Source organism: Ranitomeya imitator, chromosome 1 (assembly GCF_032444005.1).
Source record: "Ranitomeya imitator isolate aRanImi1 chromosome 1, aRanImi1.pri, whole genome shotgun sequence".
NCBI lineage: Eukaryota > Metazoa > Chordata > Amphibia > Anura > Dendrobatidae > Ranitomeya > Ranitomeya imitator.
Genome location: NC_091282.1, coordinates 184,712,681 through 184,728,788, shown reverse-complemented (window position 1 = coordinate 184,728,788; position 16,108 = coordinate 184,712,681). Strand labels below are relative to the sequence as shown.

Sequence of the window (16,108 nt, the reverse complement as noted above, 5' to 3'; positions counted from 1 at the left end):
TGACGGGCACAAGGGGGCATTCTTTGCGTCTGGAGGAGAGAAGGTTTTTCCACCAACATAGAAGAGGATTCTTTACTGTTAGGGCAGTGAGAATCTGGAATTGCTTGCCTGAGGAGGTGGTGATGGCGAACTCAGTCGAGGGGTTCAAGAGAGGCCTGGATGTCTTCCTGGAGCAGAACAATATTGTATCATACAATTATTAGGTTCTGTAGAAGGACGTAGATCTGGGTATTTATTATGATGGAATATAGGCTGAACTGGATGGACAAATGTCTTTTTTCGGCCTTACTAACTATGTTACTATGTTACTATGTTACTATGTTATTCAGACCCTTTGCTCAGTGTTGAGTAGAAGCACCCTTTGGAGCTAGTACAGCCATGAGTCTTCTTGGGAATGATGCAACAAGTTTTTCATACCTGGATTTGGGGATCCTCTGCCATTCTTCCTTGGCTTCGATAATAACTCCATGTATACATGTATTCCTCCTATTTAGGAGCTCATTACTCCAATCCTATGTATACAATTTTACACCATATTCTTTCTGTGACAAGCAGTCGGGTAGGTCTCCTTACTCCTCCTCCCGCTTCCCCCTCTCCCTCCGACTCCCTGCCACTTTATCACTATTGTTATTGTTATGGATAATCACGGGTTCTGCACGTTCATCCGTTACGTCACTATGTTGCATAATGAAATGTTGATATTGCTTCTCTATTTTGTATGATGACTTGTATTTTGCTTCATTTATTTTTGTCCTTTACTGTTTTATGTTTAACTGCAGACTGATGAATGTCTAGATAAGACCGAAACGTTTACAGACTGTAAAAATAATAAAAAATCCTTTTGCAATGACATACTAAGTTGAGTGCCAAGTTCTTTATTTTACTGCACATTGTTTTTGGTAACTTACTAGAGCACCTCAAGGTAGTGCCACACTATACTTCACATTATTCTTCCTTGCAGTTCCATCAGGTTGGATGGTGAATGTTGATGGACAGCCATTTTCAGGTCTGGATGCTCAATTGGATTTAGGTCAGGGCTCTGGCTGGACCAGACAAGAATTGTCACAGACTTGTTCTGAAGCCACTCCTTTGTTATTTTAGCTGTGTGCTTAGGGTGATTGTCTTGTTGGCAGGTGAACCTTCAGCCAAGTCTGAGGTCCAGAGCACTTTGGAAGAGGTTTTCATCCAGGATATCTCTGTACCTGGCCACATTCATGTTTCCTTCAATGACAACCAGTCATCCAGTCACCGCAGCTGAAAAACACCCCCATAGCATGATGCTGCCACCACCATGTTTCACCATGGGATTGTATTGGGCAGGTGATGAGCAGTGCCTGGTTTTCTCCACACATGCTGCTTAAAATTATCACCAAAAAGGTCTATCTTCATCTCATCAGACCAGAGAATCTTATTTCTCATAGTCTGTGAGTCCTTCATGTGTTTTTCTTAGCAAACTCTATGCGGGCTTTCTTATGTCTTGCACTGAGGAGAGGCTTCCGTCGGGCCACTCTGCCATAAAGGCCCGACTGGTGGAGGGCTGTAGTGATAGTTGACTTTGTGGAACTTTCGCCCATCTCCTTACTTCATCTCTGGAGCTCAGCCACAGTGATCTTGGGGTTCATCTTCACCTCTCTCACCAAGGCACTCCCACAATTGGTCAGTTTGACTGGACGGCCAGGTCTAGGAAGACTTTGGTGGTCCCAAACTTATTCCATTTAAGGATTATGGAGGCCGCTGTGCTCTTAGGAACCTCGAGTACTGCAGAAATGTTTTTTGTAACCTTGGCCAGATGTGTGCCTTGCCACAATTCTGTCTGAGCTCCTTGGCCAGTTCCTTGGACCTCATGATTCTCATTTGGTCTGACATGCACTGTGAGCTGTGAGGTCTTATATAGACAGGTGTGTGCCTTTCCAAATCAAGTCATATCAGTTTAATTAAACACAGCGGGACTCCAATGAAGGAGAAGAACCATCTCAAGGAGGATCACAAGGAAATGGACAGCATGTGACTTTAATACGAGTGTCTGAGCAAAGGGTCTGAATACTTATCACCATGTGATATTTCAATTTTTATTTTTTATTAAATTTAAAATGACTACATTTCTGGGGGGGGGGTTTCAGTCAAGATGGGGTGCAGAGTGTACATTAATGTGATGAATGAACTTTTTTGAATTTACCAAATGGCTGCAATGAAACAAAGAGTGAACAATTTAAATGGGTCTGAATACTTTCCATACCCGCTGTATATGAACACACACACATTTTTATGGAGCCCTTACTAGTATTAACTAATACGTCTCATTAGACATCACACACGCTCAACTGCTTTGATGGTGAGGAACATTTTCTTCAACTCCAGCAAAATACCTTCATAGTTTGTTTCTGAAAAGAAAATAGACAATTTTTGCTTTAATAAAATAACACAAGAAATTCATAAAATATGGTTTTATAAGATCTTATGAAATTATAGTTCACCTGCACTTTGGTGGTCCCCCTGATCCTTTAGGTGCCATACATCATTCCCCCAACTACTGCAGTAAACCACTGTCCTTAGTGGTCATGGGCTGTACAAGCCTTTATCACCACTGAGGCCAGTGATTAGCTGCAGCAGGTGTAGAAATAATGTAATGTGCGACACATGACCAGCTGCTGGTAGGCAAATATCATAGAATCCTCAAAAACCTTTTTACAGTGGATCAGGCTTTAGATTTAACGATATGGAATGCATATTATTAAATAGGCCTCTTAGACCTGTTGAGAATGTTGTACTTACTTTGAAAATCCATGTTAGAACTGTTGTATAATTCTGCTTTTAAAATAAGCTGGACTCAAAACTAGACTGTTAAAATGTTCATTTTAATATCAGGCATGAAAACTTAAAAAAAGAACTAAGTCCATTTGGCTATGCATGGGGGTTTTGCGAACAAGAAAAAACAGACTGTTTATCATCATTGTTCTTGATCCGATATTCATCTATTTTTTTGACTGTGTGTCCATTTTCACCATCAGTGTGGCATATGTTTTTCTCATATACATTATTTTTTTAATGTTTAATGGGTAGAGCTTGTAAAATGCATTAATATATAAATAAATTCATGCATTTCCAAGCTTGTACTACCCATTATACAGTAAAAAGACACAACAGTGCTAACTGTCCAAGTGCTAACTGTTTTTATCACTGGCTCCATTTTTTATTATTGTCTCTGTTTTTGTTGACATTTGGTCACAAAACAAAAACAGACATATGAACATGCCCATGGACTATAATGGGCACATATCGGTTAATTACATGGACAGATCAACTAAAAATTGGGTGTCTAAACATGCGTGAAGGCCTCATATAGTCATTCATATATGGACCTGATGAGGCTAATGTACTTACTTAGAACATTTAAAAGGAAACTATCAGGAGGATTTTGCTATGTAATTTAAAGGCAGCAGGAGATAGTGAATGAAACACAGAATTCAGGGATGTGTCACTGTTGTTTACTATCTGTGAAGGATTTATCACTAAGATTAACATTGCTGGACTACAATAGTCAGGCAGCGCCTCCTCCTGTGATAAGTAGCTCACTGTCTATGGCAGTGTTTCTCAACTCCGGTCCTCAAGACCCCACAGCAGGTCATGTTTTCAGGATTTCCTTAGTATTGCATAGGCGATGGAATTAATGCTTGAGCAGGTGATGAAATTATGAGGAAATCCTGAAAACGTGACCTGTTGTGGGGTCTTGAGGACTGGAGTTGACAAACACTGGTCTATGGACTTTGTACACTGAGAGCCTGGTGGGGGCGGAGTTAGCTTCTTCAGCTCTGCTTCATTCTAAATCTAAATGCTCTGATTGTGCGAGAACGGCTGCACCCAGTAATCTAAGTGATACATCGTTGGATTCAGCTTCTCTTTACCTACACCATGCTGCTCTCAGATGAGGTACCAAAAACCTGCTGACAGATTCCCTTTAAGAAATCTATTTAATAGTATGAACAGTTTATACCCTGAACTCTGGTGATGGAGCCGCTTTAAAAATAATATGCTAATTCTGTAAAATGCTCATGAGTTCAATAAGTACCCGATAAGTACCTTAAAATAAATGTGGTAACCACTGAGTTGCTCTTATACAATATTCACAATAACAAGCTTTACAATTCTATAACTTTAAGAATAGGAATTTATAAATGCTGCCTATATTTTCTTTTAAAGGCATGCAAGGTATTACAAAGAGGAAGGAATACAGAAACGGACATTATTCAAGGTTTTTGGCATTCGTTTTGATATTCTAGTGAATGGAGAGGTAATATAAATATTAGTTTGTTGATTTACCTTTGGTATCTTATATTTGAGGTTCATTACAAAGATCACTTAAGCCAGGTTTACACCAGTCGACTGGCACCGTTAAACTAGCTTTCCTACGAATACTTGTTCATGATAATTGACCAGTGTAAACGCGCCCCCTTATTTACAGAAAAAGTCCTCTTCTGCATAGGAGCAGCTCTACCTAGAAAGCAGTTGTAATTGACATTCATGTTCAGATGAAAAATAATGTGATAATCCATACAATAAAGACAGCCAACAGGTTGTTGTTACTCCAACAGGCTTGAAACATCTTCCCAAGTGGAACCCATTAGTGATGGTGTTGCTTTATTAGCTTAACAGTAATTCACACATATAGAACAAGCCAAAAGCATTATTCCATATACAGTGCTCGGCATAAATGAGTACATCCTTCTGGAAAGTAAGATTTTAATCAATATCTCACTGAACACAAGAACAATTTCCAAAGGTTTCATAGAACATTTTTTTAACGCATAGCATGAAAGTAAGGTTAATAATATAACTTTCATTACAAAATCTTAAAGGGGTTGTCTCAATTAAAATGATAAGTCTGCAGTCAGTCTGTATCGCACACATCACTGCCGTTCCCGGCTCAGAAACCGGTGAATCCTTGCAGCGCACAGTGCAAGTGCTGGGGGGATGTTATGCTTTTTCCAGAAGCAAGAGGGTGCATGGCAAGACAGAAGGGAACGGGCACTCTGCCACTAGGGACATATTAAAGGGGGGAAACCTGACACTTGCCGTACAAAACCCTAAGCTCCCTTTCTTTCTCTAGATAGGTCCTTTCACCCCATGCATCAATCATGTTCCTATCCCTGAGAATGACCCTGACAAGTACGTAGGGCAGCAGGAACACAAGTCCTGCTCTAACATGAAGACACAAAGGAAAACAGACAAGGATAGAAGAAACAGCAATAACTCAACGCGCTCCCATACTATAGAAATGGGAAGGAAAAGGTCAGATAAACAAAATAGAAGATAAGGTAAAGAAAAACACCCAAATTTCCAAATTAGTTATCTCCAGAGATGACTCCTAGACTAACTCTCTTCACACAGTGCACACTGCAGCTCCAAACCAAGTTAGAGCAAGCTATCACTGGCAACTACTCAATCTAAGAGGTGACTATTTATACCAGAAAGGAGTGGACAAATCAGAACAGCTGAGATAACTCAGGATGGAGAGCAGTAGGTGACAAACAGAACTGATTAACCCATGCAACAACAGAGCAAGGGAAATCTGCACAGCTAACTGGCAAAGCAGATCTAACCAGTTTAGCCAAATGCCGCAATCTTCTGACCCCTCTCTGTCATGGTATTCCTGTGACAGGGGATTTTTAAGTCTGCAGTCACACGAGTGACTGCAGACTTATCATTTTAGAGCAAACAACCCTTTTAAGGTTTACTCAAATTAGGTGAAATGAAATGAAAATGAATACACCCCACATCAAAGACTAATACACTAGAACAAAACTAGTATTGTGTATGATCTTTGCTTCCTTGCACTCCTCTCCCCCTGTTGCTTTAAAACAGCTGTTGTATATGGAAAGAAGAATTTGTATTATATTCGAGGAAATTTTTTTTAACTTTTTAATGAAAGTTTTTTGGCATTATCAAAATGTCATTGCTGTCCTACCAATCATATAGAACTCCAATATCTGGGGGGGGAAAACTGGTGCATTTGACCTATGTGCTTTGTGACAGCAAGAGCGTAAACAGGGCGACCACAAGCCACACTGCATGGGCCAAGGTAATTAGTGAGGGTAAGGGCAGCACATTGATCCTTTTGCCCTATGTGAAGGAACGCCTAGCTATAGCTCTGGTAATGGGATTAAAATGGTTTCAATTTTCTTACACATAAATGTTATTTATTGATATTGAATGTTGATAAATGAATATACATGCTGTACCCATCAATGATACGACATCATACCATGAGTAGGTATATCTTGTTAACATTATGCAATGAGCCTACGTAGTTTATGGAACTCAGTTTAAGGTCATGTGCAGCAGGGGAAGCAACTTTCTGATGTACATAGCAAAACAATATCTCCAATATTTACCTTATAGGGAGGAAAATTTGATATAATTCCAACAATGACGACCATAGGATCAGGAATTGGTATTTTTGGTGTGGTAAGTTTATAAATCTGTTTTATAGTTTGTCATGTTGGCACTCTTAATCCATATGTCTACATCATGCACATATCTGCCATATACACACCTTTTCAGCAATGTTAACTAAAATACATTGTGTTTCCAGCATATATAAAATTAAACTTACTGATATAAAAAATATATAAATCTTTATTTTCAGCTAATAAAAAAGCACCACCGCTTGGGTATTTCAGAATAGTAAATAGCAAATAGTTGTTTCATAATAGATAATCAATTTAATATCTATTCTTCTGTGATCCAAGGAAACAGCTGGGAAAGTTGTCCGGCTCATGTGTACTCATGAGTTTTCCCTTCTGTAACCCCTTCTGTAATGTCCATATGCTTCAATAGGGCACATGGAAAGGGCTTGTTCTGATAGTGTCATGGGGTTACTGCAACAGTGTGGAGTCAGAAGACCACAGTGTCTGATTGCTCCTACTCCTGCGCTGAGAAGAAGCACTTCTCCTTTATTTTAAATGTGTTTATTTCTTCTGGCAGAACAGGGGTTAATCGGCCATATTGGAAATCCATGTGCATACAGCTGTGCTCGGTTAGCCTCTCCTTTTACCTTTATAATCTGGGCTCTGTTAGTAATCCTCATCAGAGCTAGCATTTGCTGCATGGCTATCGGTGGGAGTGGAGTTCGTATGAGAAGGAGAGTTGAAGGAGTTATTAGTGATTGTTGCTTGGTTTGTATGCATGGTAATTCCTTATCCTTCTCTATTTTTGTTTATTCCCCTACCTTCACACCCCGGTGCACTCCTCTGTTATATGTGAGTGAATATTTTGCATGCCTGGAGTTTTCTGTTAACCTTTGATTGTGTTGCCTTGTTGGTTGGGTTGAATATGATGCACAGTAAAGCCCCCTCTTCCCTGGGTGGGGGAAGAGAACAGACAGACGGCTAACTCAGGAGATAAGGGAAGGGTGGAAGCCCCGGCATCTTCACTTTCAGAAGTATCCCGGGGAGTACGACGAGCTAGGGCACTCCCTAGTGTTAAGGACAGGGAAGGAACCCCTGGTCCCGGGTCACCCGACAGCTGTGTAGTGACAGATAGATTGATCCAGGACCAAAATGACAATCTATTGATTCTGTCATGTCCTAGAAGAGCCTCTCTAAGGGTCTGTTTACATCTTGTTTTTGGAAGGAGGTATTAAGAGTAAGGCATACATTGAGAGATGTACACCTCCAATTAAAGTATCTGCCAACAAACTTAAATGTATTTTATGTGATATACCAACACAAAGTAGCTAGTAATTGTGAAGTATAAAGGAAATGATACTGGTTTTCTAAGTATTTAAAAAATATAAATCTGAAAACTGTAACTTGCATTTGTATTCAGTCCCCTGTAGTCTGATACCCATAAATAAAATTCTGAGTGACCAAATGCCTCCAGAAGTGACATTATTAGTAAATTGAGTCCACCTGTGTGTCATTTACTTTCAGCATAACTACAGCTGTTCTGTGAAGGCCCCAGAGGTTTGTTGGAGAACATTAGGGATCAAACAGCAACATGGAAACGACTGAACACACCAGACAGGTCTGGGATCGAGTTATGGAGTAGATTAAAGCAGAGTTATGTTATAAATTAATAGCCCAAGCTCCGAACATTTCACAGAGCACTATTCAATTCATCATCCAAAAATGGAAGGAGTATAGCACAACTGCAAACCTCCCAAGACATGGCCGTCCACCTAAACTGACATCTCAAGCAAGATGAGCACTAATTAGACAAGCTACATACTGGTCACTCTGGAGCAGCTGCAGAGATCCATAGCTCAGGTGGGAGAACCTGCTCACAGAACAACGATTTGTCACATACAGTACTTCACAAATCTGTCCTTTATGCAAGGGTGGCATTTTTTAAAGCAAGCCATAAAAAGTGCCATTTGCAATTTGCAAAAAGCTGTGTAGGGGACACTGCTACCATGTGAAAGAATATTCTCTGGTAAGAAGAGACAAAAGTAGAACTTATTGGGCTAAATTCAATACGCTATATGTGGTGAAAAATTAACACTGGAAATTACACTGAACACCATCCCCACTGTCAAACATTGTGGTGGCAACATCATGCTGTTGGGATGCTTTTCTTCAGCAGGGACAGGAATGCTGTTCAGAGGTGATGGGGAGATGGATGGCACCAAAACATAGGGCAATCCTAGAGGAAAACCTGTTAAGAGGTTGCAAAAGAGTTGAGACAGGGGCGTAGATTCACCTTTCAGCAGGACAATGACCCTAAACATACTGCCAGAGCTACATTGGAATGGCTTAGATAAAAGCATATTCATGTGTGTGTGAATGGCCCAGTCACATGCCAGACCTAAATCCCATTGAGAATCTGCGGCAAGACTTGAAATTTGCTGTTCATAGACGTTCTTCAACCAAACTTACTGAGATAGAGCTACTTTGCAAGAAGAATAGGCAAAAATGTCAGCCTCTACATGTGCAAAGCTGGTAGTGACATACCCGAAAAGGCTTGCAGCAGTAATTGCAGCGAAAGGCAGTCTTACAAAGTATTGCCTCATGGGGGTTGAATACAAATGCACGTCACAATTTTCAAATTTATATTTTTAAAATATTTAGAAAATCATGTATAATTTCCTATACATTTCACAAACACTTGCTACTTTGTATTGTCATGTCACATAAAATCATAATAAAATACATTTAAGTTTGTGGTTATAACATGAAAAAATGAGGGAAAATGCACGGGGTATGAATACTTTTTAAAGGCACTGTATAATATGCTACTTTAAGGGTAAACAGTTGCATACATCAGACATTAAAAAAAAGCACTAAAGAAAACCAAACAACTGAATAATTTGGAACCCTAGAGCAATAGAAAACCAAACCAGAAAAAACAAGGATCCCTAAAAAATAACTTTTAATCGCAGTAGTTAAAAATAGAAGACTTTATATATCACATATAGTAAAAAAGTACAAAGTGTACCTAAAGAACCCTAAAACGGACTACAATAAATCCTGCCTGTCAGTGGAGGTTGGCGCCCTAATTTACCGTGGTTGGCGCCCCCACTCCTCGACGGCTCACCCTTTTAAATCCCTAAAAAGGCCTGTAATACAGGAAACCTAGTGAGCCCTAAAGTACAATCCTATGCTGACAACTACCTACCAGTGGAGGTTGGCACCCTAATTTTCTGCGGTAGGCGCCCCCACTCCTCGGCGGCTGACCCTAGGGTCCCTCACAGTCCCTATAATAGGGATAGACAAAAGATAATGTCCCACATACACCTCCGATACCCGTGAAAAAAACACAAAAAAATGGAGAAATGAAATACAAAAAAATAATAAAAAGAAAAAAAGAGAGATCGATTGCTATCACAGTTTTATATAGCAATATATGGTGGGTGTCGCATAACAATATATACCACCACAGTAAATACCCTTACAGATAACTGGGTATAACGGAGTGTAAAGATATATCTTGTCCAAATTGGATTAATCTGACCAGCAAAAAATGAAAAAATAGACAGAATATGTAAGATGACAAAAAATGTGTATTTGTCACACTACTCCCAAATTATCATAATATTCAGCAAGAGACAAGTGCTAAATGCCACCAAATAGCCTTTCAACAAAACACTGGATCCACATCAATGTGCAATATTTATATACCAGTGAAAAGGCAGCATGTCATTCATCATGATAGGACAGATACTCCTAAAGACATGGATCCACCAGGTAATAAATAGAAAACCATGGTAGGCAGATAATTTTAGCATATATATACACCTCTTTTACAATCCTCAGGGTACTTGAACACAATCGTTCTGACCACATAGACAGTATGCATAAAGATGTGTAACCGCTATACTCATCTATTTGTTGAGGTGTATTATGGCCTTTCCAATTAGACCCAGAAGTCCATGTGGAAGAATGGATGTCATCGTGACCATAGTCTGTCAGTAAGTCCCCAGGTAATGCCCGTAAGTCCCCAGGTAATGCCCGACGCGTTTCCCCCCCCATTTGGGGATGACAGGGGTTCATCAGGGGTTAGGCAGCTACACAGAAAATGCAGGAGCTGTAGAGGTAATAAGCACTCACCACATTCCCCTCTTTTATAGCAATGCCATGGTTAAAGAACGCCAATTCCACGTGGAGCAGGCCGGAAATGGCGTCACTGAGCCGCCTGGAACGCAATATGCGCTCCACACTAGGAAACCGGCCGCATTAATACACAAGCCAGAAATGGCGTCACAAAGCCACCTGGAACGCAATATGCGCTCCACAGTAAGAGACCGGCGGTGTTAATACACAAGCCGGATGTGATATGAACACATTAAGGAGTACGTGGCTACGACGCTGAAGCCGGCTCATAGTGATAGACCCACAGCGCAAGTGCAGGAGCTGGATATAACGTCCATGCACTAGAGGGTGCGCAGCTGAGAAAATGGAACCGGCCTCAAAAACATGGCCGAAGCAGCTGCGCTTGCGCACTAGGAACAACGGGGACAATACCCCAAGTTACAAGCTGTAAATTATAGTTTATAAACGGGAACCTAGAGCTCTCATAATTCAGGGGGGCATTAAGTGTGTGGTAGCAACTGTACTACCAATGATACAAAAAACACACACACCCGCCCTACTAATTTATTTTTTAATGCGCTGATGGCGTCTTAAAATATACCAGACACGGGGGAAATAAGTAGTGAAATAACAATTGGACAAAAAATAAAAAAGAAGAAGACATAAAGTCATATATGTGCAAAATGTTACACAATCAAATAATATGATCGACAATTTATAAGAAATGTATAAATATATATGGCTAACTTGAGATGCTCCAAAATGTAAGACCACATAAGACGGCTAAATAAAACTAACAAAGGACAACTGCTCATTGAGGCCCAGGGGGCTCATAGATTTTAACAGATAAATCCACCTTGTCTCTCGCTGTAAAATACGTCTATCCCAATCCCCAAGTCTCACTGAGGACGTGCTGACCTCAATGACCTTAAAAGAAAGGCATCCAGGGTTACCCCCATGCACAGTGTTGATGTGTCGGGCAACTGGGGTATCCCTGCCATGTTTGATATCACCAAGGTGTTCGCGAATGCGAACACGAAGTTCACGTTTTGTTTTACCGACATAATCCTTGGGGCAAGGACATGTACACAGGTATACCACCCCCACAGTTCTACAGTTGGCAAATTGTCTTATTGAGAAGATCCTGCCAGTTACTGAGCTCCTGAATGTCCTTGATACTTCAACATGTCTACAAAGAGAACAGTGTCCACTAGGGTTGAGCGAAACGGGTCGTTTATTTTCAAAAGTCGCCGACTTTTGGCAAAGTCGGGTTTCATGAAACCCGATCCGACCCCTGTGCGGGGTCGGCCATGCGGTACGCGACTTTCGCGCCAAAGTCGCGTTTCAATGACGCGAAAAGCGCCATTTCTCAGCCAATGAAGGTAAACGCAGAGTGTGGGCAGCGTGATGACATAGGTCCTGGTCCCCACCATCTTAGAGAAGGGCATTGCAGTGATTGGCTTGCTGTCTGCGGCGTCACAGGGGCTATAAAGGGGCATTCCCGCCGACCGCCATGTTACTGCTGCTGATCTGAGCTTAGGGAGAGGTTGCTGCCGCTTCGTCAGAAGCAGGGATAGCGTTAGGCAGGGTCCATTAACCCCTTAGCGACCGCCGATACGCCTTTTAACGGCGGCCGCTAAGGGTACTTAAACCACAGCGCCGTTAATTAACGGCGCTGTGGAAAAAGTGTATAGCGCCCCCCACAGGCCGATTTTCTCCGGGGTCTCGGCTGCCGAGGGTAGCCGAGACCCCAGAGAACATGATTCGGGGGGTTTTTAACCCTCCCCGCATTTGCGATCGCCGGTAATTAACCGTTTACCGGCGATCGCAAAAAAAAAAAAAAAAAAAAAAAAGCGATCTCTTTTTAATTTCTCTGTCCTCCGATGTGATCGCACATCGGAGGACAGAGAAAAGGGGTCCCAGGTGGCCCCCCAATACTCACCTAGCTCCCCCGATGCTCCTCGTGTCTCCCGGTGGGCGCCGCCATCTTCAAAATGGCGGGCGCATGCGCAGTGCGCCCGCCGGCCGGCACCGGGAGAATCTTTGGGGTCTCGGCTGCCTGGGGTAGCCGAGACCCCAAAGAGCATGATCAGGGGTCGGTTTTAGCGACCCCTGTTTTGCGATCGCCGGTAATTAACTGTTTACCGGCGACCGCAAAAAAAAAAAAAAAAAAGTAAAGTGTAATTCTCTGTCCTCTGATGTGATCGCACATCAGAGGACAGAGAAATAGGGGGATTCGGGGACCCTAGCATACTCACCTAGGTCCCTGGATCCTCTTGCTGCTCCTCCTGGCCGCCGGCAGAAGAACATGGCGGACGCATGCCCAGTGCGCCCGCCATCTGTCTCCATCTGCCGGCCGGCAGGAGAACAGCGGTTAGGGCTAAAATTAGGGTTAGGGTTAGGGGTAGGGTTAGGGGTAGGGGTAGGGTTAGGGGTAGGGTTAGGGGTAGGGGTAGGGGTAGGGTAGGGTTAGGGCTAGGGTTAGGTTACGGGTAGGGTTAGGGGTAGGGTTAGGGTTAGGGGTAGGGTTAGGGGTAGGGGTAGGGTTAGGGGTAGGGTTAGGGTAGGGGTAGGGTTAGGGCTAGGGTTAGGTTAGGGGTAGGGTTACGGCTAGGGTTAGGTTAGGGGTAGGGTTAGGGTTAGGGGTAGGGTTACGGCTAGGGTTAGGTTAGGGTTAGGGGTAGGGTTAGGTTAGGGTTAGGGGTAGGGTTAGGGGTAGGGTTAGGTTAGGGGTAGGGTTAGGTTAGGGGTAGGGCTAGGGGTAGGGTTAGGGCTAGGGTTAGGGCTAGGGTTGGGGCTAAATTTAGGGTTAGGGTTGGGGCTAAATTTAGGGTTAGGGTTGGGGCTAAATTTAGGGTTAGGCTTCTTTCACACTTACGTCGGTACGGGGCCGTCGCAATGCGTCGGCCCGACATACCGACGCACGTTGTGAAAATTGTGCACAACGTGGGCAGCAGCTGTAGTTTTTCAACGCATCCGCTGCCCAATCTATGTCCTGGGGAGGAGGGGGCGGAGTTACGGCCATGCATGCGCGGTCAGAAATGGCGGATGCGACGTACAAAAAAACGTTTCATTGAACGTTTTTTTGTGCCGACGCTCCGCCAAAACACAACTGATCCAGTGCACGACGGACGCGACGTGTGGCCATCCGTCACGATCCGTCGGCAATACTATGGGCAAAAAACGCATCTTGCGGGCACATTTGCAGGATCCGTTTCTTGTCCAAAACGACGGATTGCGACGGAATGCCAAACAACGCAAGTGTGAAAGTAGCCTTAGGGCTAGGGTTAGGGTTGGGGCTAAAGTTAGGGCTAGGGTTGGGGCTAAAGTTAGGGTTAGAGCTGGGATTAGGTTTAGGGTTTGGATTAGGGTTGGTATTAGGGTTAGGGTTGGCATTAGGGTTACGCTTGGGATTAGGGTTAGGTTTGGGATTAGGGTTAAGGTTAGGGTTGTGATTAGGGGTGTATTGGGATTAGGGTTAGGTTTGAGGTTAGGGTTGAGATTAGGATTAGGGGTGTGTTGGATTTAGGGTTTTGATTAGGGTTATGGTTAGGGTTGACATTAGGGTTGTTTTGGGGTAAGGGTTGTGATTATGGTTAGGGTTAGTGATTAGGATTATGGATCAGGTTGGGATTAGGGTTAGGGGTTGGAGCTAGAATTGGGGGGTTTCCACTGTTTAGGTACATCAGGGGGTCTCCAAACACGACAGCCAATTTTGCGCTCAAAAAGTCAAATGGTGCTCCCTCCCTTCTGAGCTCTGCCGTGCGCCCAAACAGTGGGTTACCCCCACATATGGGGCATCAATGTACTCGGGATAAATTGGACAACAACTTCTGGGGTCCAATTTCTCTTGTTACCCTTGTGAAAATAAAAACTTGGGGGCTACAAAATCTTTTTTGTGAAAAAAAAAATATTTTTTATTTTCACGACTCTGCATTCTAAACTTCTGTGAAGCACTTGGGCATTCAAAGTTCTCACCACACATCTAGATAAGTTCCTTGGGGGGTCTAGTTTCCAAAATGGGGTCACTTGTGGGGGGTTACTACAGTTTAGGTATATCAGGGGCTCTGCAATCGCAACATAATGCCCACAGACCATTCTATCAAAGTCTGCATTCCAAAAAGGCGCTCCTTCCCTTCCGAGCTCTGCCGTGCGCCCAAACAGTGGTTTACCCCCACATATGGCACATCAGCGTACTCGGGATAAATTGGACAACAACTATTGCAGTCCAATTTCTCCTGTTACCCTTGTGAAAATAAAAACTTGGGGGCTACAAAATCTTTTTTGTGAAAAAAAAATATTTTTTATTTTCACGACTCTGCATTCTAAACTTCTGTGAAGCACTTGGGCATTCAAAGTTCTCACCACACATCTAGATAAGTTCCTTGGGGGTCTAGTTTCCAAAATGGGGTCACTTGTGGAGGGTTTCTACTGGTTAGGTACATCAGGGGCTCTGCAAATGCAACATAATACCCGCAGACCATTCTATCAAAGTCTGCATTCCAAAACGGCGCTCCTTCCTTCCGAGCTCTGCCGTGCGCCCAAACAGTGGTTTACCCCCACATATGGGGTACCAGCATACTCAAGACAAATTGGACAACAACTTTTGGGGTCCAATTTCTCTTGTTACCCTTGTAAAAATAAAAACTTGGGGGCTACAATATCTTTTTTGTGGAAAAAAAAAATATTTTTTATTTTCACGGCTCTGCATTATAAACTTCTGTGAAGCACTTGGGCATTCAAGGTTCTCACCACACATCTAGATAAGTTCCATGGGGGGTCTAGTTTCCAAAATGGGGTCACTTGTGGGGGATTTCTACTGTTTAGGCACATCAGGGGCTCTCCAAACGCGACATGGCGTCCGATCTCAATTCCAGCCAATTCTACATTGAAAAAGTAAAACGGCACTCCTTCTCTTCCAAGCTCTGCGGTGCGCCCTAACAGTGGTTTACCCCCACATATTGGGTATCAGCGTACTCAGGAGAAATTGCACAACAACTTTTGTGGTCTAATTTCTCCTGTTACCCTTGTGAAAATAAAAATTTGTGGGCAAAAAGATCATTTTTGTAGAAAAAATGCGATTTTTTTTTTTTTCACGGCTCTACGTTATAAACTTCTGTGAAGCACATGGGGGTTCAAAGTGCTCGCCACACATCTAGATAAGTTCCTTAAGGGGTCTAGTTTCCAAAATGGTGTCACTTGTGGGGGGTTTCCACTGTTTAGGCACATCAGGGGCTCTCCAAACGCGACATGGCGTCCAATCTCAATTCCAGCCAATTCTACATTGAAAAAGTAAAACGGCGCTCCTTCACTTCCAAGCTCTGCGGTGCGCCCAAACAGTGGTTTACCCTCACATATGGGGTATCGACGTATTCAGGAGAAATCGCACAACAACTTTTGTGGTCTAATTTCTCCTGTTACCCTTGTGAAAATAAGAATTTGTGGGCAAAAAGATCATTTTTGTGTAAACAAAAGCGATTTTTTTATTTTCACGGCTCTACGTTATAAACTTCTGTGAAGCACTTGGGGGTTCAAAGTGCTCACCACACATCTAGATAAGTTCCTTAAGGGGTCTAGTTTCC

General features: G+C 42.7%; 1 protein-coding gene across 2 annotated transcripts in view; it reads left to right on the top strand.

The window, feature by feature from the left end:
- Window positions 1–16,108, top strand: part of LOC138665341 (P2X purinoceptor 1-like) — a 178,377-nt gene that overhangs the window by 119,311 nt on the left and 42,958 nt on the right. For both annotated transcript variants that reach the window (XM_069752746.1, XM_069752737.1), the window contains 2 exons: window positions 4,198–4,288; window positions 6,397–6,462. In XM_069752746.1, the coding sequence (XP_069608847.1) occupies window positions 4,198–4,288; window positions 6,397–6,462 (157 nt within the window). The remainder of the gene's footprint in view (window positions 1–4,197; window positions 4,289–6,396; window positions 6,463–16,108) is intronic.